Source organism: Colias eurytheme, chromosome 27 (assembly GCF_061535395.1).
Source record: "Colias eurytheme isolate Ceu_HAF_F1 chromosome 27, ilColEury1 Martin Lab GWU primary, whole genome shotgun sequence".
In the NCBI taxonomy this organism is placed as follows: domain Eukaryota; kingdom Metazoa; phylum Arthropoda; class Insecta; order Lepidoptera; family Pieridae; genus Colias; species Colias eurytheme.
Genome location: NC_143006.1, coordinates 3,623,459 through 3,649,394, shown reverse-complemented (window position 1 = coordinate 3,649,394; position 25,936 = coordinate 3,623,459). Strand labels below are relative to the sequence as shown.

The 25,936-nt window shown below is 32.3% G+C and overlaps 1 protein-coding gene and 1 long non-coding RNA gene across 2 annotated transcripts in view; one reads left to right on the top strand and one right to left on the bottom strand.

Annotated features, from left to right (window-relative positions):
- LOC149896822 (uncharacterized) overlaps nucleotides 1-25,936 on the top strand; it is a 247,092-nt gene that overhangs the window by 19,858 nt on the left and 201,298 nt on the right. The window lies entirely within an intron of this gene.
- LOC149896824 (ornithine decarboxylase 1-like) lies at nucleotides 9,227-18,048 on the bottom strand. Its single transcript, XM_090117322.1, has 9 exons — nucleotides 17,818-18,048; nucleotides 17,199-17,316; nucleotides 16,217-16,348; nucleotides 13,985-14,105; nucleotides 13,173-13,346; nucleotides 12,210-12,341; nucleotides 10,526-10,627; nucleotides 10,058-10,284; nucleotides 9,227-9,427 (listed from the first exon to the last, which is right to left on the bottom strand). Exons 1-9 carry the CDS (start codon nucleotides 17,990-17,992, stop codon nucleotides 9,286-9,288), a joined length of 1,323 nt encoding a protein of 440 aa, XP_089973448.1. The 5' UTR covers nucleotides 17,993-18,048; the 3' UTR covers nucleotides 9,227-9,285.

Here is a 25,936-nt window from a genome sequence, read left to right as displayed (position 1 = left end):
GAATCACTCTATCTATTAAAAAATCCGCATCAAAATCTGTTGAGTAGTTTTATAGATTTAAGCATACATAAGGACATAGGGACAGAGAAAGCGACTTTGTTTTATAGCATGTAGTGAAGCTGTGCCGCGCAGTATCACCCGGACGCGATGCGGACGTCCCGCGGACAACTTCGAGTATTTATTTTAGTTCAAGGAAATAAAATAAAATTAAGGATTCATATCATCTAGGAATGGTGACAACACAATAATTTCATGAGTTTTGAATATAAGTAACTTAAACCACCACTCAATGTGCTATTTGATAAATAATATGTTAGTTAAACAATTGCAAATCTATGAAGACTATTACATAAATAAATATTATAACAATTGAACTCAACGCGAGTTAAAAAAGTATCACGACATCGAATAAAACAAAGTCGCTCCCTGTCCCTATGTATGCTTAAATCTTAAAAATTACGCAACGGATTTTGATGCGGTTTTTTTTTATAGATAGAGTAATTCCCGAGGAAGGTTTTAGTATATCCTTTATTGGGTTTAAACAAAGCGGGTGAGGCCGTGGTCGGTCGCTAGTCTATTATATAACCCTCGTATATGATCATAGTCTTGATAGAATTTTACAACCGTTCCATTGCCACTTATCACAAGAACAACTTTACAAACTATAAACAAACTTGGTAATGTATAGTTTCATCGCTTTAATACAGCCGACCCACGTTTTACATTTCCATAATTGTGTCACGTAGACATATAAATTCTATGTACGTGCCATGTTTGGTAAATAATAATATGATTAACTGTTTATGACTGGGAATATTTTAATTAGATAATATTTGCATTATTAATAATAATTAATAAATAATTCATTTATTTATTGTAACATCATTGGTCCACTTGTTACTAACAATATTCTTATAACTATGTTAGTAACAATACATAAATTTTATTCTAGTCAATATGTCAACTTAATTATGAATTATATTAATTTTCATTAGGTACATTACGTCGTATTATTATTGGGGGATAAAATTTTAATTAAATTGTCGGGCTATCGTTTGTTATCATAATCGAATAGTTTAGTTGGTAGAATTTGGTTTAGTTGCTAAGGTAGATTACAGCTATTTTCGAATTTGTGGATTTATTCTGTTTAGCTTGTGTCAGTTATATGAATAAAAATGTTATAAGTGACTCTGAAAGCAATTCATAACACATTCTTTAATTTTTATATTTCGTGTTTTAAGAAGAAAGAAAGAGTATGTAAAATAATTGTTACGTATCACTACAATATAGTATAGAACAAAGTCGCTTTCTCTGTCCCTATGTCCCTATGTATGCTTAAATCTTTAAAGCTACGCAACGGATTTTGATGCGCTTTTTTTTAATAGATAGAGTGATTCAAGAGGAAGGTTTTAGTATATAACTTATTATGTTTTAGACAAAGCGGGCGAAGCCGCGGGCGGAAAGCTAGTTAAACTATAAACCAACATTTCGAAGAATTAAAAGTTCGACGAGATATGTCTTCCGCCAACCCGCACTTAGCCAGCGTAGTGGATTATGGCCTGTACCCTCGTAGGAGGCCCGTGTATCACCAGTTAGATCGTATATGGGCTGATGATTAAATTATGATGATGAAGTTGAATTTGGTTCGGCTAAGGTAACTTTCAGCTGTTTTCGCAACTAGTGGATATGTTGTAAAAAAGAAAAACAGTCGCTTAGTGACTCTATCAGCATTGATATGAGTGGCCATTTTTTATATTTTATAAGATTTTCGTGCGTAAAATATTGTAACCTACTAAACTAAGAACCCGCTTCAGAACTTTCTGATAAATTCACTGATAATTTAACACTTATTCACGTACCTTATTAATTATCATGGAAGATATCGCTTCCTAGCGATAAGGCCGCCTATTTTGTAGAGCTTCTTATTACTCTGCGTGTATTACATACACTGTGTGTGTTGTTTTGTTATGTGTGTACAATTAAGTGTTTATATATAACATTCTAAACTTATGAAATCGGTCGGAAAGTACATACAAAAATGGATTAAATTAATGATTGTCTTGAGCCACTTCTACTGATAAATACGTGTTTTAATAAGATTTATACTGTGTAATATTTTCCTTTCCTTCTTACAATTTAAATCGTAAAAATCTCAATAAGCTAGAAGCCCCAATCTGTGTATTATCGGAGCTTTCTAAATCCCACCAATAAAATTAGAGCGTTCTCCTTGTTCATAGTGATGTATGTATATTTATCGATATTTTTTTTTTTAATTTAAAAAAATATTAATGAAAAATTTATTTTGGCAAAAGGCAAAATGCCTAGACAATTGCAAGACACTTTGCTCTTTTTTAATATAATGCGCGGAAAGTGTTTAAAAAACGATTTTTTAAAACTTAAGTTACCGATATACCTAATTACAATAATTTGGCTTAAGTTACTTCATCCATCAAATACAATAGAAATAATAAAAACACTAATTTAGACTCCTTCAATAGTAGGCTAATTAGAATGTATTTTATGAACTTTCAATCAAATACCATTGGAATTATATGAACACTCATTTAGCCTCGTAAACAATTTAAAGTGCGTAGGCTATTTCCCATTGTGGCATTCACAAGTGAAGTGGAATTGCAACAATGCTCAAATTTACCCAATGAATTGCTAATTTATAAACTAAATATATCAATATCGCTTCAATTCAAAGCATTATGTGTAAGTATTGACTATTTACGATGTTAATAGCAATTACTGTTGTGATTTTCAACAATGTTAGTATTTTTGATTTATGTGAACTGTATTGTTTATATTTTGAAGCGAATTAATAATAGGTATGTATTTTTATTTCAAATGTTTGCTTATTCAAAAATATTTATATTTTCTTATAATTAATCACTGAAACGGCTTTGTGAATAGGTAGGTAATTATTAAATGGCAAACTGTTATTTAGAGACATGATGATGATGTGTTAAATAGGTACGTATTTTCGCAAAAAAGTCCTTTGCATGCTTTTATCTATGTACTTTGTGTATGTATTTAAATCAGTCTTAAATTTGTACATCATCAATGACTCTAATAGAAAATTGATCACTTAAATTAACAGGCATTATGCATTGCAAACATTGGCACAAAGGGCACCGAATTTTCCAAAAACAAGTATGAAAATGTTAACCAATAATACAAACTCACTGCTTTAAATTTCCTCAATATTTCACCGTATATCGAAGTAAAACACACGTTAGCATGTTAAGACCACATCAAACGGTTACCGTTCGCTAGCTCCTTTGCCCAATCAAGTGTCGAAGCAGTTTCACTGACATATTTGCGTTCAACTTAAAGCATTGCTGATCAGCTAGCTATTAGTTTATTTTATTGGATGTTAATTGTTTATGATGTTTATAAGTGCTTGAACCGAAAAATGTGTATGGGATTCATTTGAATTATGAAAATATCATCATCTTTTAATATCTACGATACCCAGATGTATAATATTTCTGTGTTAAAATTATTAATGGTTTATAACAACCGTTACGACTCATTTCCTCGCATTTTTTTAATATTTGCACACTCAATCAATGGGTATAATGTATTTATTAGCTACATAATATTGTAATTTAAAACATATAATTTGTAACTACATTCTCTTCTATTCTTCATTTTGCAAATAAATATAATTTGAATTTGAATTTAAATGCACCGTACTCAAAAACCTATCAACTGTCCTGACATTTCACAAATTTCTCTTTTATCGATAACGTTATCCCCTCACTAATTTTATCAGGCCGTCCCTTCTGACGTATCGCTACACATCCTTCTTTGACTTGGCTGCCTATTTATTCACCCAAATCCACTGGTTTTTAGAGCATTGCTTGTATAATTTGAGTGTCTCTCTTCCTTTGCGATTATATATTTTTATTTACGCATTTGACCTTAGAGTTTCGAATGGTACTTGTTATCTTTCAGGGTTTCGAATGGATTTAACTGGGATTTATTAGATTCTTTTGTACCCTATATTAATTTATGATTCAAGAAATATAATAGGAAACATGTATTAGGTACATTTCAGAAGCTCTCGGCGTTATTGTGACCTTGGTAAAAATAACATCGCTGAACCTCGTTGAACAGAAAATTAAGTATATACCTAAGTATCTTAACCAACGAAATACTGAATTAAAATTGGATAAAAACAACGAAAGCAACAGCAAAAACAACGTTTATGATAAATTCCACATCTAATGAATTTACCTAAACAAATTTAAAATCACCACAAAAAAATATCCATTTTACCTTTTTATTAAATCCCCCGATTTATGACGTCACCATCCCCAACTCGTCAATGAAGCTGTTCAACAAACAGTTGAAAGACATTCAGTGGCAATACGAGAAGATTTCGCTCCAATCAATCAAGGGACTCTTCTGTTATGGGCCTTCTTCACAATGGGCAGCGTTGGGCGAGTAGAGGCAATAACGATATTGTAGACTGTAGAGGATCTAAATGTCTATGATCGGCCGTCATTGTAGATGTTTATTCATAATCGTAACGGCAGCAAACATCGACGATCATTTGTTGGGCCAACGCTGCCCATTGTGAAGAGGGCCCTACATTTTGCTCCAATCAATCAAGGGGCCATTGTGTAAAACACACGCCATAATCCAGTCAAGTGACAGGTAATCAAATAAAATACTGGCCGACCTCTGAGATTGTTCGCTACCCTTCCCGGATTTCCCGCTACTCAAGTCATAAGATTAAGCGGAAAAATATAAGATACAAATATTGCAGATAGGTGGAAAGAAGAAGGCATGAATTCGTTATGAAATGTAAAGAATGGGGCAAACTGAATTTGAAACTATGCCATTTCAAGGAGTAATACATAAAAGTAGAGCTGTTTATGTTCAGACAGTTTTGTATAAAACTAAAATGATATTTCCATGCATCAACAGTTTTTCCGGGAACAATTTCTAGGATATAACGTGGACCTATGTTTACATTATAGAAGACCGGATTCAATAAATATAATTTAAGTACAAGCATCGTTAAATTTAACGGAAATATTTTTACATTTAGACTAATAATAGCAGATTTAACAAAGTTTATGTGTAGTACCTATCATTCAATTTGACGTTTCGAACACAGTTGGTTGAATTATCAAGAAACTCACGCTTCAATTCGCATCTACCTATACTTGATAGTCTAACTGTTTCTGTATTTTATGTTAATTTCTGTGTGTACAATAAAGTATTATCTATCTATCTATCTCTACCTAAGAAACAAAAATCCATCGAGCATTTTTGTACTTTATTTCTCGCTACAAAAACTGAATAGTTCTAACCCGCCAGCGTCTCTCTCTTACACCCACCCAAAATAAATTGCGACCATATTTTTTGTTACGAGTTCAGTTACTACGACCCTATCTATCCACGAGCTGGGTTTCAGATTTAGATGGTGATCTGACGGATAGTAATGGTCCACGGATCACTAGGACTTTGTCCAATGGTTACGTCATTAATTTTAAGCGCTGGTTGAACGGTTAGGGCTGATCGTTTTTCAAACTGTTACCTGGTTTTATTGATGTCTAGGTACGGTTTGTGATTATTACTTTGGGAGTGATTTGTGATATTTTCCTGGGCTTAAGGGTTAAGATTAAGTCAGTATTAATGTATTTTAAAAGAAAAGAGGTAGGTAATTGAGAATGTTAGATACATAATATGTGTTTTCAACTAGGTTCCCAGCTTCGCCCGTTTTATCTAAAATCTAATAAATTATATACTAAAACCTTTCTCTTGAATCACTTTATCTATTAAAAAAATTGCATCAAAATTCGTTGTATACTTTTAAAGATTTAAGCATACATACATAAAGACGCGCGACTTTGCTTTATACTTATGTCTAAATACTAGTGATAACCTCTTTTCTTTATGTATACCGTAGATGCATTCCTTAGGAAAAATACGCAAACCATGACCATCTTTTTTCTTTTTGTCATTGCATACTGAAGACCTCTTTGTTTGTATATCTGTTTGCCAAAATTAAAAACATACTAACATCTTCTTGAAAAATAAAGATAATGTTACGTCATTTATTATAAGTATTCCTATTTACTTTATTACAGCAGAAGAAAATCGTTTATTAAATGTGATTCATTTTATTGGAACAAAACAGAAATGTTATGATTACAATACACAAATCAAAATAAACTACGTCATAAATTAATAGGGTTCACGAAATTGCGTACATCTTACTGTTAAATTGCTCTAAACGATACAATAATAAAAACCATTAAAATGAAAAGATATATTGTTAAGAAATATTAGTTACTTTTAATAGAAACAGCACTTTTTCGTTACTTCAGCGGGTTTAAAGAATTTAATGTTTAGTTGTCATCCTTTTTGATATTAACAAAGCTAATGTAACTTATATACTACTAGCTTTCCACCCGCAGCTTCGCCCGCGCAGTCAAAGAAAAACCCGCATAGTTTCCGTTCCCGTGGGATTTCCGGGATAAAACCTATCCTATTTCCTGGGATAAAAAGTAGCCTATGTCCTTTCTCGGATATCAAAATATCTCTATACCAAATTTCATGCAAATTGGTTCAGTAGTTAAGGCGTGATTGAGTAACAGACAGACAGACAGAGTTACTTTCGCATTTATAATATTAGTACTTATGGATTCTTTTTTATTTACTTATCATTTTAATTTATAAGGTCTAATATAATATTGACCGCCTCCTTGGTACAGTGGTTGACGCGTGAGCGTAGCACCGATGGGTCCTGGGTTCGATTCCTGTTGGAGACGAAGAAAAAAATGTCTTGGTCTGGTAGGACACAGAAGATCAGCCTTGTGTGTCCTACCAGACCAAGACATTTTTTTTTCACCTACTACTCCCTAAGGAAAATCGATCAGTGAAACAGATGTATAAAATAATACAATATCTGCCCCTTACCCCACTTGGGAACATGGGACTTCAATTCAATAAAATATTACTGAAAAATCAAATATTCGATAGATTGACAAACCTACGAAATATTATTTACCTTTGCTTATAAATTTATCTTTCTAATAATGTCGTTTAATATATTATGTTATGCTAAACTCAAACAATGAAATATTCAATCGATTTCTCACACATATACAGACAGACAACAAAAGGAAACTCTATGGAATAATTAATATTTCATCAAGGAATCATATGAATAATTTGTGCATCTCTGAGTATTGTGTGATTAGGTACTGCAGGTATAGGATCTAGTTTTGATTAACTTTAATGTTGAAATAGAAATGTCTCTCTCTCTATCTATATTTATTTTATATATCTATATCTGTCTATCTATCGATATATTATCATTTATCTCTATATATATTAAATTCTCGTGTCACAATGTTAGTTACCAATTACCGTACTCCTCCGATAGGGCTTTTTATGCATAATATCGGTTAGGTCTGAAAATCGAACATGAGCTATTTTTCACTTTCATAATCAACTCACTTTCATTATAGTACAAGCTGCTCGAATCTACGAACATTATAATAAGGAACGAAAACCAAATTTTCCACTCTACTCATCTTACCCTCAAACTCAAGTATCAAGATCAAAACATTTGAAAGCGAATCCCCTTCAAGTTTACGCGTGACCAATTAGGCAAGGTGTACATTGATTGGAGTCCACTTGAATTTACATACCTATTGTGTATACTGGCTTTGTGCATTGATATGGCTTCTAATGTTAAGATTAAAAATGATTGAAATTAAGAAGATATTTGTTATCGTTACAATTGTTATAAATGCGAAAGTGTGTTTCTTTGTTTTCATTTCTTTTACAATAAAATGGAAGGATTTTATGTAATCTATACTTATACCTACTTATCTATACTAATATTATAAAGCTGAAGAGTTTGTTTGTTTGTTTGAACGCGCTAATCTCGGAAACTACTGGTCCGATTTGAAAAATTCTTTCGGTGTTAGATAGCCCTTTTAGTTATCGAGGAAGGCTATAGGCTATATTATATCATCTCGCTAAGACCAACAGGAGCGGAGCACTGTGGGTAAAACCGCGGAGCACAGCTAGTTATTTTTATGTCTCAAGATTATTAGATTTCTACTCTCAAGATGTCTCTAGGTATCATATTATTTTCTATTTGATTGCAAATATTCCGACTTCGGCAAACAGTTATTTTTTGTCTGGTCAATAGTCAAACCATTGAGATGATTTAAAGTCCAAACTACTCGCTAATATTAAAGCTTTTCTTTACAACCAATCATCTACGAATAAATACAAAAATCTAAAACTACGAAATCCGCAAAAGCAATGCAGTAAGTCGCAAAATCAATAACACTTGTACACTAATTGGTCGCGTGCTAAAGTACAGAACTTGTCATAGAAGCTGTAGGGTAGTTTTAGATATACAGGGTGTTGAAATGAACCGGGATGTTTTTCACACCCTGTATCTTTAAAATGTATTGCTTGTTAAATGAGAGTAAATATGTTTTTAAGATATATTGAGATAACGAATCAATATAATAATGATAATATACGTATAAATCTATACTAATATTATAGGTATAGCTGAAGAATTTGTTTGTTTGAACGCGCTAATCTCAGGAACTACCTACTGGTGCGATTTTAAAAATTATTTCGGTAGTAGCCCATGTACCGAGGACGGCTATATATCATCACGCTGAGACCAACAGGAGCGGAGCAAAGGGGGTAAAACCGCGGGGTACAGCTGGTATAAGATAATATGGTGAGAATGGATGTGGTCATGATCGCACTCTTTTATATTTATTTATTTATTTGGTCAACCAACATTTGTTTACAATGATTCCTTAATATAATAATTATTATATAACATATAGTTCTTGCGATAAAGTAACAAATAATTAGAGGTTAACACAGCATGCGCCAATTATACAGAGCTATTTCTTAAGAGTACAATATAAAATTATTTTTATTATTAAAAGAATAAGAATTTTTAATTTTTTAATAGATGATGACAAAAATTTAAGGTTTGGTTAAGTTCAAGTTTTATATAATTTGATGTTAAATTAATATTTTACTTTATCACGATATGCATATTTTATCGATACATAAAATTCTTAATAAAGACGATGAACAGATTTAATAATATATCGGAAGCAAAAAAAATGATACAACGTCATTCATATTAATATTTTATTAACATAATATTATTATAACAAAAACAAACGCAACCATGTATAAAATGGTTAAATTTAACCCGTAACTTATTCAACAGTGTTGAAAATATAAAATTATTACTAAAATATTAAACTATGCTTTTAACAGTACATTTGATTTTAAATGGTTTTGGACATTAATTAGTTCAGGGATGTTGGAGGGAAATGGCACCGAAATGTCTGGATTTTCAATGAAGTCCTCTGGCTCGTAAACATCACTGTTCTTTACTTTTTTCCTGAAAACATAATACAGTGTAGTATACTTGATACAATGGGTAATTATTTTCGATGGAAACTTTTAGATATAGACGTCTCAATATGGCATTAAATAAAAAAAAAGACGGGTTGCACTCCGGGAGTGCCGGCAGAAGTGAAAACTTGATTATTAACGTTGAGCATGTTTGATATTTTTATTTATGACGCTTTTTCGATCAGGTCACGTGTCCTGACGCGAATTTAAGATTTTATACCCCTTACAGAAAAAGTGCTCAACGCCGCTAAAGAAGTTTTCACTTCAAAAGTAAGGTAAATATTAGCTCCATATAAATAAATATGAGATTTTACATTATATCGCGATTACTTGAGTAGAGACAGATTAATGTAATCACATTATTATCATACAATATCACAGTATTAAAAGTTCACAAAACGTTTAAAGCTTAGTGATTAAAGAAAGAAATATATATAGAAAGAAGATACAAAATTAAAATAAAGATCAGAAATGCATTCGATTTCTTTCAAAAGATCGAAGGAAACAACGTCAAGCTCCAGTTAGTTTTAAAATTCTTCTTTTGTAGGGCAGTTACATATTTTTAATCTCTTACTTATATGTAAACACATTTCCCAGCAACCTATCTAAAACTCACCACAGTTCCTTAGATATAACAGGTCTTATTTGCGGTAAATTAGTGCACGCGAAAGTCGACCCAAAGACATGGGAATAAGCTCCTCTTATGGGAAATACTAGCCAATCCTGTGTGGTACATTGGGGCAAATATATCTTATTTTCAGATAGCACTTGGTCAGAGGAATCTAGGCTGTTACCCCATATGATCGTTTTGTATAGTTCCTCGTTGTTTTCTATTGTGTTTCTCTGGAATTTAAAGATTGACATTTATTTTAGACATAAAGTCCAAGTAAATCTTTAAAAAAATCTTTTGACCAGAAAATTCAACAATTTGTAAATCTTAATTAACTAATCGTTATTAAAACTAGGTACTCGTTCATATGACGTCATTTCTCTTTATTACAAGTAAAATCTGTATCTAAGTAAGTAAATACTAAAAAAAAGCTAAAAAAGAACACCATGTATAAATAAGGCTAGGTTCACTTACTGCAAACTTATAAACTGTCTGCCAAACTTCTGCGCAACGCAGTGTGCCATATATGCCATCGTTTATGTACAGCATGTTTATTTTTTCACCATTTTTATCGACCTGTGGAATAGAAAATAATTTCTACATGTAAAAACAGTGGCAGGCCGTCCCTTTGTATGCTTAAATCTTTAAAACTACGCAATCGATATTGATGATTTTTTTTATTGATAGAGTGGTTCTGGGGGAAAGTTTTAGTGTATAATTTATAAGGTTTTATACAAAACAAGTGAAGCCGCGGGCAGAACGCTAGTCATTTATATAGCGTTGGTTGAACACAGCAAAATTCGTAACGACTAGCTATATTTTTTATAATATATGTACTAGCTTCCACCCACGACTTTGTACGTGTGCATCCCCGTTTTTCCCCGTTCCCGCAAGAATTTCGGGAAATCCTTTCTTAACGGATGCTTACGTCCTAACATCTACCTGCAGGCTGTGCGTTGATAGATCACTATATCAGTCATCCTTTAAGTTTTATATATGTATATAGATTTTATTTGCCTTGCTTAGTTTGCTGGTGTACTTTTAGATTAATTGAAATGATATTAACAATTAATTAAAAATCATAAAAAAAAACCCGTTTCAGTCATTCATAATTTAGATACAAGTAAAGTAAATGACCCAAATTTGTTTTATATATAATACAGATTTACGCACTGACTTCGCCGGGGTTTGATTTATGGCATTTTCCGGGATAAAAATTATCCCTTTAGGGTGTAATAACTACATGCATAGTAATTTAAATCCAAATTCTTTCACGTTTTTATTTATACATATATCATTTATGCACATAAAGAAATTTTGACTAAAACAAAAATAGACAAAAATATATTTTTTTTTGCTCAATAGCGATTTCTTCCAAGCAAGCAGTGCAATAATAAAAAACTTTGAATGTACACAATAGTAATTCATGCTACAACTACTGAGCCGATTTTAATGAAAATTGGCAGTGTTGTAGCTTATATAATTATTGCGTAAAGTTTCGTTGATAACAGCGCGTTCCAGACGGCTATTTAAAATAAAAATACTTTATTGGTAACATAATGTAGTAACATAACGTAATGTAATGTATTATGAACTAATTTATGCATATATAATGCGAGAAAAATTAATAAAAAATACTTTGTAATGCCGACGTGGAAGGCGTTCGTTAATAACTGATACACTTGAAATTAGCTTTCCGCCCGCGTCTTCGCCCACTTTGTCTAAAACCTAATAAATTATATATTAAAATCTTCCTCTTGAATCATTGTATCTTCTAAAAAAACCGCATCAAAATCGGTTGCGTAATTTTAAAGATTTAAGCATTTAATGGGACATAGGGACAGAGTAAGCAACTTTATTTTATACTATGTAGTGATTTAATATTGTAAGGAGTTAACTCGAAAATTATTTACTTAACCAATTTAAAAACCATTTCATTGCAAAATCGTGATGTAACAATTTCACTAATATTTATTATTATAATTACATTGTATTATTTAATTGTAAGAGTACATTGTCAGTTCACTTCATTTCTTAGTTTTAGTTACTTACATTGTAATTTCACGGGGTAACTAGCCAAGCAAAGTGTTGCATCATTCAATCATGAATAATGACATCGTGAAGAAAAACATCGTGCTTATAATATTATATTACTTACCCTTCTAACCGCGTTAATACTGCTATATAGCACCATTGAAGAATCGCTAATGTATCGGCCAGGTTCTGCTGTGATTTGCACACTTTTGTCAGGAAAGTATTCTTCTAACGCAGTATTTACTAAACGGGATACCTGTGAAACATTTAAGCAAGAAGTGAGTATAAAGACTAGGAAATTGAATCAAAGATTATCAGGTATGAAAGCTTGTAAAACATGAAAATATAAAAGAATTTCGATCAAACTCGTCGAATAAGTCAATGAAAATAGATTATAATCTGATGTTTTTTCGTTATATAGGATACTTTTTACCAGGTTCGCTAGGTAATCATATTATAATTATTACTGACTGACCGGTTGGCTTGGTTGGTAGTGGCCCTGCCTTCCAAGCCAGAGGTGGTGGGTTCGATTCCCACCAGGGGCAAATATTTATGTGATGAACATAGATGTTTGCTCTGTGTCTGGCTGTTATTTATCCATAACACAAGCGAAAGCTTAGTATGGGATCAGATTGTGCCTTGTATGAAAGTTGTCCTGAAAATATTTATTATGTATTATTCTTTATCCCAACTGGTATTTAACAAGTGCCAAGTTCCATAACATCCTATACAATTATTCATTTTCTCGCACATCTCAGTCTATTTTCATTTTGCTGTCATCGATACTTTCTCTAATTCACATAATTTACAAAAATCCTGCATTATTTCTACTTTTGTTTATCGACAGAGATGGTAAGTTACCATCTATACTAATATTATAAAGCTGACGAGTTTGTTCGTTTGTTTGAACGCGCTAATCTCAGGAACTACTGGTCCGATTTGAAAAGTTCTTTCGGTGTTAGATAGCTTATTTATCGAGGAAGGCTATAGGCTATATGTCATCACGCTAACACCAACAGGGGCGGAGCAATGCGGGTAAAACCGCGAGGCACAGCTAGTATATAATAAAGAAGACTAAATCACTAACCTCATCAATATCTGTAGTATTTTCACTAAGGAACCCACCGCCTATATCCACAATACTCATTTGTCTGCCATTTTTAGTTTCATAATCAAACAGTGATCTCGCCATTCGAAGCCCATGGACGTGACTGTCAGATGAGAAGCAGACACTGCCGACGTGGAAGGCGACTCCGACCACCTGAAATATTGTTGTTAGGGTAATTGTTTTTTTAGACTGAAATAGTCAAAACTGAATATAATCTTATTATGTCGCTCATTGTCTTATAAAAGTATTAGAAATGGCTTTTTATTGTTTTGTTATTGTGTTGTTTCAATTTTACACATTTGAAAAGAGTAAGCACAAAGTTTCTTGCCAGCTTTTACTTTGTATAGGTTATTCAAAGTATAACGGTATACCTAAACTAGCGTTAACTAATTAAGTACTAGCGGTCCGCCCCGGCTTCGCCCGTGGTACATATTTCGCAATAAAAGGAGGTCTAAAGATTATCTGTGCAAAATTTCATCAAAATCGGTTGAAAGGTTTAAGCGGGAAAGCGTAACAGACAGAGTTACTTTCGCATTTATAATATTAGTATGGATAATAGTAGGGATATTATGCCTAAGCTAAGATTGTAGTATGTAGCTATGAAATAATCATGCAATTGATTAAATATTATCAGAGATGTTTTATATTACTGAAGACATGATAAATAAGAAATTACTCTTCCAGTGTGCGTAATATAGGTGAATGGGAATATTCTTGTATGTATTTATTTATACATAATCAAATCATTCTAGTATTTATTTATTTATATCATAATCAAATGGAACGCTTACCTTAATACCAAGTCTAGCGGCTTCATCCAAAAGATCGATTGCCTCTGTTTCATAGTCGCATCCGAATTTATCACCCAAACGGTATACACTGTTACTGTCCACTTTTATTCTTATTAAAAGCCTAAAAATTCAAATCATGTATAAAATACTTGTTATTATGAAATTCTTACTATTCTAATAGTAGGAGAGCCCAAGAGGGGATTTTGGGATTTACTCGAGCGCGTCAGATTACTATAAGGGAAGGTACCTTAGCTATTCATTAGAAAATCTAGTCAATATGAGCCGTTATGGTTGGTGGGTGCGCTCAGGGGCCCCGCTGGAAAATTTGAAAAAATCTATAATTCCCTAAGGTTGAGATCGAATCGTCAGATTAGCGAAATGGGGACTTCTTGTATTGTAATTAGCCCCCCATATATTAATCTGACTCGCTCGAATAATATTACTTTAATTTTTTACCCTTTCTTCATAGCGATTAAATCGCCACTCAAATATTCAGATTAACGTATATTTTATTTCAGTGACGTCCGGGAGCATGTAAAATATCAATATCTAACGCGCGTGAGTATTTCCAAGCCATTTTTTTTCTTTTTTTAATAAAAAAAAATAAAAAAACCCTTCCCCACCGCTAAAAGTGAAAACATTATAGGACCTTTTTTCTCGCTATGGTCTAATCTACCAATTCTAATAGGTTCCCGTGACGTTCGAGTAAATCCACATTTAGCATCATGGGCTCCCCTACTATAAAGTCACAACTCAAATATGTAAGGTTATCTATACTCTGGAGAAGGGTCAATTCTGTACATTGAAAATATTGAAAGAATAAATAGCACGGGGTGTTACTGGATCGATACCAAACCCAAATACGTGATTAAAAAAATGTTTGCCTGTCTGTCTGTATGTTCAGGCATCACGTAATAACTAATAGTTCGATTTCGATGAAACTTGGTATAATTATATCTTACTAGCGGTCCGCCCCGGCTTCGCCCGTGGTACATGTTTACGTTTTCTCTACATAAGAACCGTCCTCGTACTTCAAGGAATATAATAAAAAAAGAATTATCGAAATCGGTTCAGCCGTTCTCGAGTTATGCGCTTACCAACACATTTTGCGATTCATTTTTATATATAAGATTATCCTGGGCATAAAATGGAATACTTTTTATCTTGGGAAAATACGTAGAAAAACTCATAATAATTTCAGTTTTGTAGACCGAAATCTGCGCGGACGGAGTCCCGGGCGGAAGCTAGTAGGTAATATATACATCTTGTCATTTCATATAAATTAAAAATAAAATGTAATTTGTAGGGTAAATTTTATTCTGCTTAGACCAATAGTCCGGGATACATCGCCCATTTTTGCAAGTGATTACTATCAAGCTAATTTTTCGTGAGTAGCTTTATTTTGATGAGATGCCCAATAATTTCATGTACGAAACTCTCGATTGTGGTAGCTTACAGAGGTAACAAGGATAATAATTTTTGATTTGACGGTTCTCAAATATTTATTACGCAATTTGTAGGACAATATGTCTGTTGAATTATATAAGTATTAAATAAGTGAAAATAAAAAAATCAGCTGGTTAGTAATCATTTATGATGACTTCGTTATCGATACACATTGGAAAGGGGGACTCTTTGATCAAACTATAGATTTTGTAGGACAAATATTTTTTCGAATAATTTAGATAATTATCTTGAGATTGAACAAAAAAAAAAAACATTCAGTTAGTAATTAATATTTGAGAACCATCAAATCAAAATATTTTATCCTTGTTTCCTCTGGTAGCTACCACAATCGAGAGTTTTGTACATGAAATTATTGGGCATCTCATCAAAATAAAGCTACTCACGAAAAATTAGCTTGATAGTAATCACTTGCAAAAATGGGCGATGTATCCCGGACTACTAGGGAAAGGAAAAGCTAGACGCTGAGGAAGGTTTTTCTTTTGACGTTATGTTAAAATTAGATTGAACTTTGACTTTTGAGTATTTTTTTATAATTCTATGAATTCGTTCACAATTTTATTGGACTTAATTATTATTACATGGATTGATAGACTAAGTTTAATCGTCTAGTGTAAATTAAGAAATTAAGGACTGATTTTTCAATCCTTGTATAACACTTACTCGTCCAATAAAGTATTACACGATAATATTAAAATGTCACCTGTAAACTGTCAAATACTGGCAATAAGAATACATTTCATAACTTATTCCGGTAATTTGATTTACCTTGCATCAGGCCAATATTGTTTCGTTTTTTTCAGCTCGAAAGAAGAATCGAATGTAGCGTATTTAATTCCACATTTTTTAGCATACGTCATCCATTGTGGATGTTTGAGGGGCGACGCAAATATGATACTTCTAGAAAATAAAATTATTATTTTTAATATTAGTATATATTGCACGCCTCATAAGCGAAGCGTTGAGGTGGGTACTACTGTCACTTCGCGCAAAACATCTGATTTTTCAAACTTAAAATGTCTTTATGTATCATACATTGCACTTGTAAGATAATACATACACACACATATTAAGAAAAAACACTATTTTTAACATTCATGATATTTTTGATGTCATTTTTGTTATTTAAACTAGTTAAAAAACAGTTTAAAAAAGTTCTGTCTTGGACGTCCGTGTGTCTGTATGTGCGGATCCTTTTTCTTGTTAACACGATAGGGACCGAAATACTTTACTAATCGAGTCTTTTTTTTTCTCTTACGTACGTTTCTCTCTCAGGAATAGAACCCTTTCATTTTTCAGGGTCTGATTCGATGTGGTTTAATTGTTATTAAATAAACAAAAATAATAATTAATAAATAATTATTTAAAAAAAATTATGAGGCGTGCACTTTTGGATTTTCCAAACTATTTTTAAATGTATTGTAATATTGACCTGTATTTAATATGGAATACTGAGTAAAGTATTGAAGTATTCCGTAAAGTGGTTTTGAAGAAAATATCTTACTTATGTATCAGAAATCAGGAATTTTGCATGACTAAATAACTGTTCCGTAGTATAAAGAAGTCGACAAATAGTCATAATAATATATTATGTACTATCTTTTTGATAAAAGTCCGATAATTATTGCCACAATATCATTGAACAGGTAAAATTACCAATCTTTCCTTCTCCCCTATTCTCGATGTTAGTTATTTTTCATTGGCATTAGCATTATAATTTTTTTAATGAGTAAATAATATAATAACATACCGTGGATCCACATTAAGCTTCAAGACTTTGTACAGCTCACCCGGTGAAGCGCAGTCAAAACCCAATCCTAGGGCTGCTACTAACTTCAATAGAGCTATGTTATCGTTTGATTTGATTGCTGTAAATTTACAAAAAATCTATACTAATATTATAAAACTGAAGAGTTTTTTTGTTGGCGTTGAAGGCTCCGGAACCGTCCGATTTGAAAAATTATTTCACTGCCATTTATCGAGGAAGGCTCTAAGCTATATAACATCATGTTAAGACCAATTGGAGTGGAGTAATGCGAGTAAAACCGTAGGGCACAGCTAGTAATTAGTGTGTATTTTCTTCATCAGATTATATTGCAATTCATTACTACATAATATAGTATTTATAAAACAAAGTCGCTTTCTGTTGTTTGTCTGTTCCTTTGTGTGCTTCTTTAAAACTATGCAACGGATTAGGGTGCGGTTTTTTTAATAGATAGAGTGATTCAAGAAAAAGGTTTAAGTATACAGATTGTAAGTAGTTAGTAGGTAGACCGTGAAGTTAAATTTCAAATTTGTGAGAACAAGATAAAATGTAAGTACCTATGTACCTATATTATGTAAATAATTTAAACCAGATTAATACATACCATAAAATATTTGAACTCTTGGCATTTTTCTTTTAAAATATTCAATTCTTTGATAAGCATCATCTAAATCTTGAAGAAAGAAGGCTCCTGTCTGTTCACCACTTGTTATAATATCTCTAGCTACATCATTTACTGTTACTCCATTTAGAATGTATGTTTCAAATTGTTTTGACATTTTTCTAAAAGAAATATATTCTGAGTCTATGCACTAGTGTTTCTAAGGACAAAGTATTTCCAATGCTGGTAATATATAATATGTTATGCCATTATAAAAGCAATTATGCTACAATGATTGAAGTAATTAAAAAATACAATCTATATGCTAATTCATTTTGGTGTCTTTGTTTTAAATTTAAATGTTAATTGTTTATTTACTATGAGTTCATTGGTGGTAAGGTAAACCTTAATACACGACAGGTGTAGTAGGCCTTTGTTGTATTTTTTTTAAACTAGCTGCGTTCCGCGGTTTCACCCGCATTGTTCCGCTCCTGTTGGTCAGTGTTATGCTATTATATTTTATAGCATTTCTTAATAAATGGAATATCTACCACTGAAATAATTTTTAAAATCAGACCTGTTATTCCTAAGATTGGTGCGTTCAACCAAACAAACAAACTTCAGTTTTATAATATACTAGCCTTCCGCCCGCGGCTTCACCCGCTTTGTCTAAAACCTAATAAATTATATACTAAAACTTTCCTTTTGAATCACTCTATTTATTAAAAAAAACCGCATCAAAATTCGTTTCGTAGTTATACAGATTTAAGCATACATAGGGATATAGGGACAGAGAAAGTGACTTTGTTTTATACTATGTAGTATCTTACAATAATATACTTTACTAATAGATTTAAACATATATACGAAATCACTACATAGTACACATAGTACCTAGTCACTTTCTCTGTCCCTATGTCCCTTTGTATGCTTAAATCTTTAAAACTACGCAACGGATTTTGATGCGATTTTTTTTAATCAATAAAGTGATTCAAGAGGAAGGTTTTAGTATATAATTTATTAGGTATTAGACAAAGCGGGCGAAGCCGCGGGCGGTAAGCTAGTACACGATAAAATAAACACGAAATATCATACAAGGTGCGTATCATGACTTCTCAAAATCACATTCGACTTGACATTGAGGATCCTTATTCGTACCACTCATGACCCTTGCAATTTGAGATATTCTCCATTGGTATAAGCCATAAGGATACTTTTAGATTTTTTGAGCAGAAAATATTGCATTTGTCATGAGTAGTTATTTTTAAGCTATGGCATGGCTTCTATCGCGGGCCTTGAGCGCGTGGACCGAATCGAGAAATTCCGTAACGAAAAAACCTCACGCTCCCCACTCCGACGGACATATGGAGGTGTGGCTTGAAGGCATGCTATGCAATAGGTTTACCGCGGCAGTCTCCGAGTGCCACACGTCTTTTTTTTTAGAATAACATTGATTGGAATTTTCATAGTACCTAGTCATTATTTTCTGTATTTTGACGATTGAAAAGCGCTTCTATACGACGTCTATCTACATTTTTTAGAAAAATATTAAAGTTTTTATGGATGGTAAATTACTTATTTCTACGTAATATTTCCGATATAATATTTTTTCTAGAAAATTTATTAATTTATTGATAAACTCTACTTATTACGATATAATATAATATAGAAGTCTATTTATTTCATGGGTAGTAAATTACTTATTAGTTACTATAATTGTAATATTTCCGATATAATATTTTTTTTGGAAATTGATTAATTTATTGATAAGCTCTACTTATTACGATATACCTAATAATTAATATATACTTACTATAATTTTAATTTGTTCAATGTATATCTTTTTATTTTTACCTTTATCAAGACCACGATGTATTAAGGGAAGGGACTGGCTTTCTTAACACAGGCTATGCCTAGCAAGAGAGCCAGAGCCTCATAATCAATATTGTATATCCAAAAGGTGAAATATATATTTTAATTTTTTTTTATTTTTTTTTTTATTAAAGGACAATAATGAGAAATGGCAATTTTATTTACAACCCTGCAACATTCATTTATCTATTTATCACCTGTATTAAAAGTATAGATTTTTTTCTCAGTAAAAAAACAAGGTACCAATAATAAAGAAAAAACTAAACGTCTAGCGATAATGCCAACTTTGAAACATGTTATAGATAAAAATAAAATTAATTCGGTTTCCCACGGCCAATGTTAATTAGTTTAGATTTTTTAATGAAACAGACACTTCATTTTTATTTTGAATTTTATCATGAAAACTACGACCGGTTTCATCACCTGCAGATAATGTATAAAAACCGGTCGTAGTTTTATAAATTAGAACCAGTGCATTGTGTGGTAATAATACAAGTATTATATCTGAAATCTCTGTAAAGTTATTTTATAAGCATTTATTATCTCTACTATATAAAAATAAGTCGGGTTTTCCTTCCTGACGCTATAACTCCAGAACGCAAGAACCGATTTCCACGGTTTTGCATTCGTTGGAAAGGTCTCGGGCTCCGTGAGGTTTATAGCAAAGAAAAGGTGTCTCTGGTGGCGAAACGGAGTTCGCCAGGTTTGCTAGTGTATTATAATTGACTCGTGAATGAATTATTCTACCAATGCCCGTGGCCCAGTGGGTTTTTCGTCGGTAGGAATCCGACATAACCCGTGGCTACTAGTTATTATTCTGTGCCCATGGCCCTTTCCACGAAGGCTGTGGGTGTCTGTACCAGATTTACCCAATAAAAGATTATTATTTTATAGGCATTTTTAAAAGGATCCTTCTTGTGCTTATGTGGTAATTCCCGATATGTCTGTTCTGCCAATTTCATGTTTCAATCAATTAATGTAATTAAATCTTTTCATTTAATTACATTTTTCTATTTACTAAATTAATAATTTTAAGATTCAAAAATGGAAAAGAATATAACAAAATCTTATAACTTGGACCGCTCAATACCCATATAAATATAGAGTTTTTATTCCGACTCAGGTTATGATGACTGATTAGTACGAGGTGAAAACAGGGGTCGGGACCCTGGCTTAGGCTCTTTTCTTCGATTTTTCATATCGCCCAAATTCCCTTGAATGTAAGGAAGGGTAGGAATAATATGTATGAATGAGGGCTCAGTTTTGGGGTACTTGCTGCGGATTAGGTATGACTGGAAAAAATTATGGAGATTTAAAATCAAAGTAGAACCAAAATGTTTATTAATTAAATATTAAAACTACTTTAAACGTGATTTTTAAATCGATTTATCAATACATAGTATAAAACAAGTCACTTTCCGCTGTGTGTATGATTTCTATAAATTATTATCTTTCAAACTACGCAACAGATTTTGATGCGAATTTTATACTAGATACTAGAGCGATTTAAAGTTTTTTTTTTATTATAGACTATGTGCCAAATTATTATCGAAGTTATAGGCTAACTAATAATTATCTATTATAGTGAATAGATTGCGTTTAAAATCTGTTAATTTCTAATTGTACAATATGAGTATTGTACGATGCATTTTTTTTCCTCGTGACAATTATAAAATAATCATAGAATAAATTAATTTTATATCAAGAATAATATGACATTTTATACAAAATGGTGCTAATTTGTCTACCTTATTCTCATAAAAATTATTTTAACCTGTTTTCCACTGCACTTAATGATAAGAAACAATATTACTTACTAAATAATAATATTTAAATATTATTATAATTTATAAATTGCAATATATCCGATGATGTGTTATGGTTTTATTCAACCGACTTAAAAAAGGAGGAGGTGTATAATTCGACTGCAGGTATTTATTTTTGGGTTTATAACTTCAGAATTTTAACTGGGTGAACCGATTTTGATGATTTTTCTTTTATTTGAAAACTAGTGCCGGCTCAAAACCAACTTCTTTTGAACGTTTGGAAATAGTGAATTCTCGGCATAATACAAAATGCTTTGTAAACTGACGACGCCTTGTAATCGACGAAATTCTACAATTTGCCTGCGACTTAAACATTTTACAATGTACAAGTACGTATTATGCCATTAAAATTTTTGGATAGGTTTTATATTGTAAGCCCTTCATCAATTATTATCATTAGTGAATATATTACAATTCTAATCCATACTTATATTATAAATGCGAAAGTAACTCTGTCTGTCTGTCTGTTACTCAATCACGCCTAAACTACTGAACCAATTTTCATGAAATTTGGTATGGAGATATTTTGATACCCGAGAAAGGACATAGGCTACTTTTTATCCCGGAAAAATGACGCAATCCCGAAAATCCCACGGGAACGGGAACTATGCTATGCGGGTTTTTCTTTGACTGCGCGGGCGAAGCCGCGGGCGGAAACCTAGTTAATTATAATTTATCATACTACTAGCGTTGCCCGCAACTTTACCTGCGTGGAAAAGATAAATTTTCATGGTACAAACTTTCATTCCCTATTTCATCCCCTTGAGGGTAGAATTGATGAAAATCCTCTTCTGCCTACGTCCTAACATCTACCTGCATGTCAAATTTCAGCCCGATCCGTCCAGTCGTTTGGGCTGTACGTTGATAGATCAATAGTCAGTCAGTCAGTCAGATTTGAGTTAAATATATTATGATTAAAAATGACATTGTTTTCCTCCTTATTTCAACGTCTTTTCTAACTTTCAACAAAACTTGATTTTACGAACTATTTTAAGCACTTTCCAATATCTATTTTGTCATTGTAAAGTATGTCAAAGTGCTGAGTTCCGTAACTTGGTGTTGTTCGATATAATAATAGGTTTCAGGCTTCAGTGCTTACAACTCTGTTGAAATAGTTTTCACTTTGTTATCTAGCTTCTATTTATAGAAAGAAAACTATTTAAAACTAGCGGTCCGCCCCTGCTTCGCCCGTGGTACATGTTTACGTTTTCTCTACATAAGAACCATCCTCGTACTTCAAGGAATATAATAAAAAAAGAATTATCGAAATCGGTTCAGCCGTTCTCGAGTTATGCGCTTACCAACACATTTTGCGATTCATTTTTATATATAAGATTACAAGCATTTTCAACGAGATTTTTTAAATTTGTCTATTGGCGTGAGAGTAAAATTTCAAGGTCGCGTCATTGCAATACCGTCACGTCATGGAGTAAGGCGACGATTTTTGTATCTTTGAATTTTGCCAAAGAAATTTCACTCCTGACACGTGTGCTCGCACGCTTTCTTTTATTTAGGTAGGTACAATACGCATTCGATCCGTTCTCCGTTTTCGAAAATTCTATTCCACTTTTTTATCAATATACGTAAGTAGATAAATTCAATGTTCGTCTCTATCTGCTTATTAGCGGTGAAACAATTAAACAAAAATATTTTTAATTACTAAGTATAATAATTATTATTTTGTATTATGTTCATTTATTAATTTCTTCATTTGTATCATAAAAATGGAAGATTGTTTTGTTTGTTGTTAGTTTCCGATATAACTCAAAACTACTAGACAAATTTTGATTATTCCTCTACCATTAGACAGCTCTTTATTCTATCTTTATCGCGTAGCATAGAATATAATATTTAATTCCCAAATCAACCCGTATGAAGCCGGTACGTCTAGTGTGAGTCAATATATCCAGAAAGGGTTAGCCGATCTAAATTACCCCACACGATTTTAAAACGCGTTAAATCGAACCCAAAACTTCCGAAGTAATTTTCATAACCCCACATAAAGTAAACTATTCACGAGCCGATAAACCGTTTAATATTCTAATTCGTACCTTATTATACGAAACAATAACGTGAATGGCATGGTTTATTAACTTATTACTTAAATTATTGCCAGTTTATTGTAAATTAATAGATATCGGTTATTGTTAATTAGTTTTGTGTCGAGGGTTTTCTGTTTATTACGTCGTGATCTGTGTTTTGTAGAATTCATTACATATGTGTGTAATTTGTAATTTCTTACATTATATTAATTGTATGCTTTCGATATGATAGTTTTAGATTATCTTGGTTTCCATACAAATAAAAATTGTCAGAAATGTAATTTCAAACTGTATTAAATTCGAATAATTTTAACTAAGCAAGAGTTTTCCAAAAGAGAGAAGCTCTCCAAAAGAAAATCTATTGTTAATTTGCATATATTCCAATATGAGTAACATTCTTGTTTTTTTGGAATTTTTGTCCTTTTACTTTCAGTAATTTGATTATTTTCTTTTCCTTATTTCAATGATATCAATGCAATATCGAGTAATATACAAATAAATAACTGTTATGTTAACATCCTACTAATTTTCCTCAAGTGAATGACTCTCCTATAACATTAACTCATATTATAAAAACAAAGTCACTTTCTCTGTCCCTATGTCCCTTTGTATGCTTAAATATTTAAAACTACGCAACGGATTTTGATGCGGTTTTTTTAATAGATAGAGTAGTAATTCAAGAGGAAGGTTTTAGTATATAATTTATTGGGTTTTAGACAAAGCGGGCGAAGCCGCGGGCGGTAAGCTAGTAATATAATAATCTTCATTGATCAGCCTGGTGTTTCTAGCTCTATAACAGACTATACTAGACATTGAACTGAAAGTAATTCTTACTAGCAAAGCACACAATTCTCGAGTTCTATACAAAATAGATGAACATAATATAATGGGCCCTCTTCACAATGGGCAGCGTTGGGCGAGTAGTGGCAATCACCATAATATCGTAGAGGGCCTAAATGTCTATGATCGGCCGTCATGTTTATTCATCGCCGTAATGGCGGCAAACGTCGACGATCATTTGTTGGGCCAACGCTGCCCATTGTGAAGAGGGTCCATTACATACATTGGCATAGGCAATCGACGGTTTCGCGAACATAAAATTGGTTCGTGTTCTGTAAGCCAACTAGATGTAATACTATTTGTATGTATGTACGAAGGCTAAGTGTATTGAAGTTGGTACGATTAGGCAAATGTACCTGAATGTTTTAGTATTGGATCGTAATGAGAGTTATCAACCAATCTCTCTAGTACAGAAGGTCTAACGTGATAACGTATTCTTATATTATAGCAAACGCAGGGTTCTATCTAATACATAATATTATAAAGGCGAAAGTTTGTAAGGATGTATGGATGTATGGATGTATGGATGTATGGATGTATGGATGTGTGGATGTATGGATGTTTGTTACTCTTTCACGTAAAAACTACTGAACCGATTACAATGAAATTTAGCACACATATATGGGGTAACTTGGATTAACACATAGGATAGTTTTTATCCCGGTAATCCCACGGGAACGGGAACTATGCGGGTTTTCCTTTGCAAACGCGGGTGAAGCCGCGGGCGCAAATCTAGTATCATATAATAATGATTATGATGATATTATTGTAAGGAAGTCTTTATTCACCAGTATTAACCTTTTTTGTCAAGGTCAATTCATCAGATTGATTTTTATTATAGGTACTGAATTGTATCAAATTTCGGAATACACTTTCTCCATTGTGATGTAGAATAAGTATGATGGTGATATCGGTATGAAGAAAGCCTTCTTATCATTCCTGAAGAGAACCTAAATAATATGCGAATAAAGATTTAAATCTGTTGGTCTTTGTTGCGTGAAATAATAAGATCAGAAAAGCAAGATAGTGGCATCAATTTCGATTTTATCTATAGCAAAATATAAAACAAAAGATTAACGACAAATTATGATCTTAATTAAATTCTACTTAGGGCCGATATTTCAATGCTTGGTTAAAGCTTATCCGTCCAATAAAGTATTACACGAAAATATTGAAATGTCACGTAAACTGTCAAATACGGGCAATTAGAATACGTTTTTAAAATGGTAGTTTTATACGTTATTCGACGAATAAGTTTTAACCAAGGATTGAAAAATCGGCCTTTAATCTTATAAAAACAGGGAATATTCTAATTGTTTTTTTTTATTTTATATAGTTTGCTGTTAAATTTAAATAAATAAATTCTCTTGCACATTCATTCACAAACACATAACAAAACTTGGAGAATCACTTGTGCAGTTATGATTCTAGCACCATGTAAACATCGAATCGTTTACCGATTAAACAATTATTCGATTTCAGAATCCAATCGGTGCATCCAACGTTCACGTAACGCTTATCCTGCGATAATCGAATAATCGA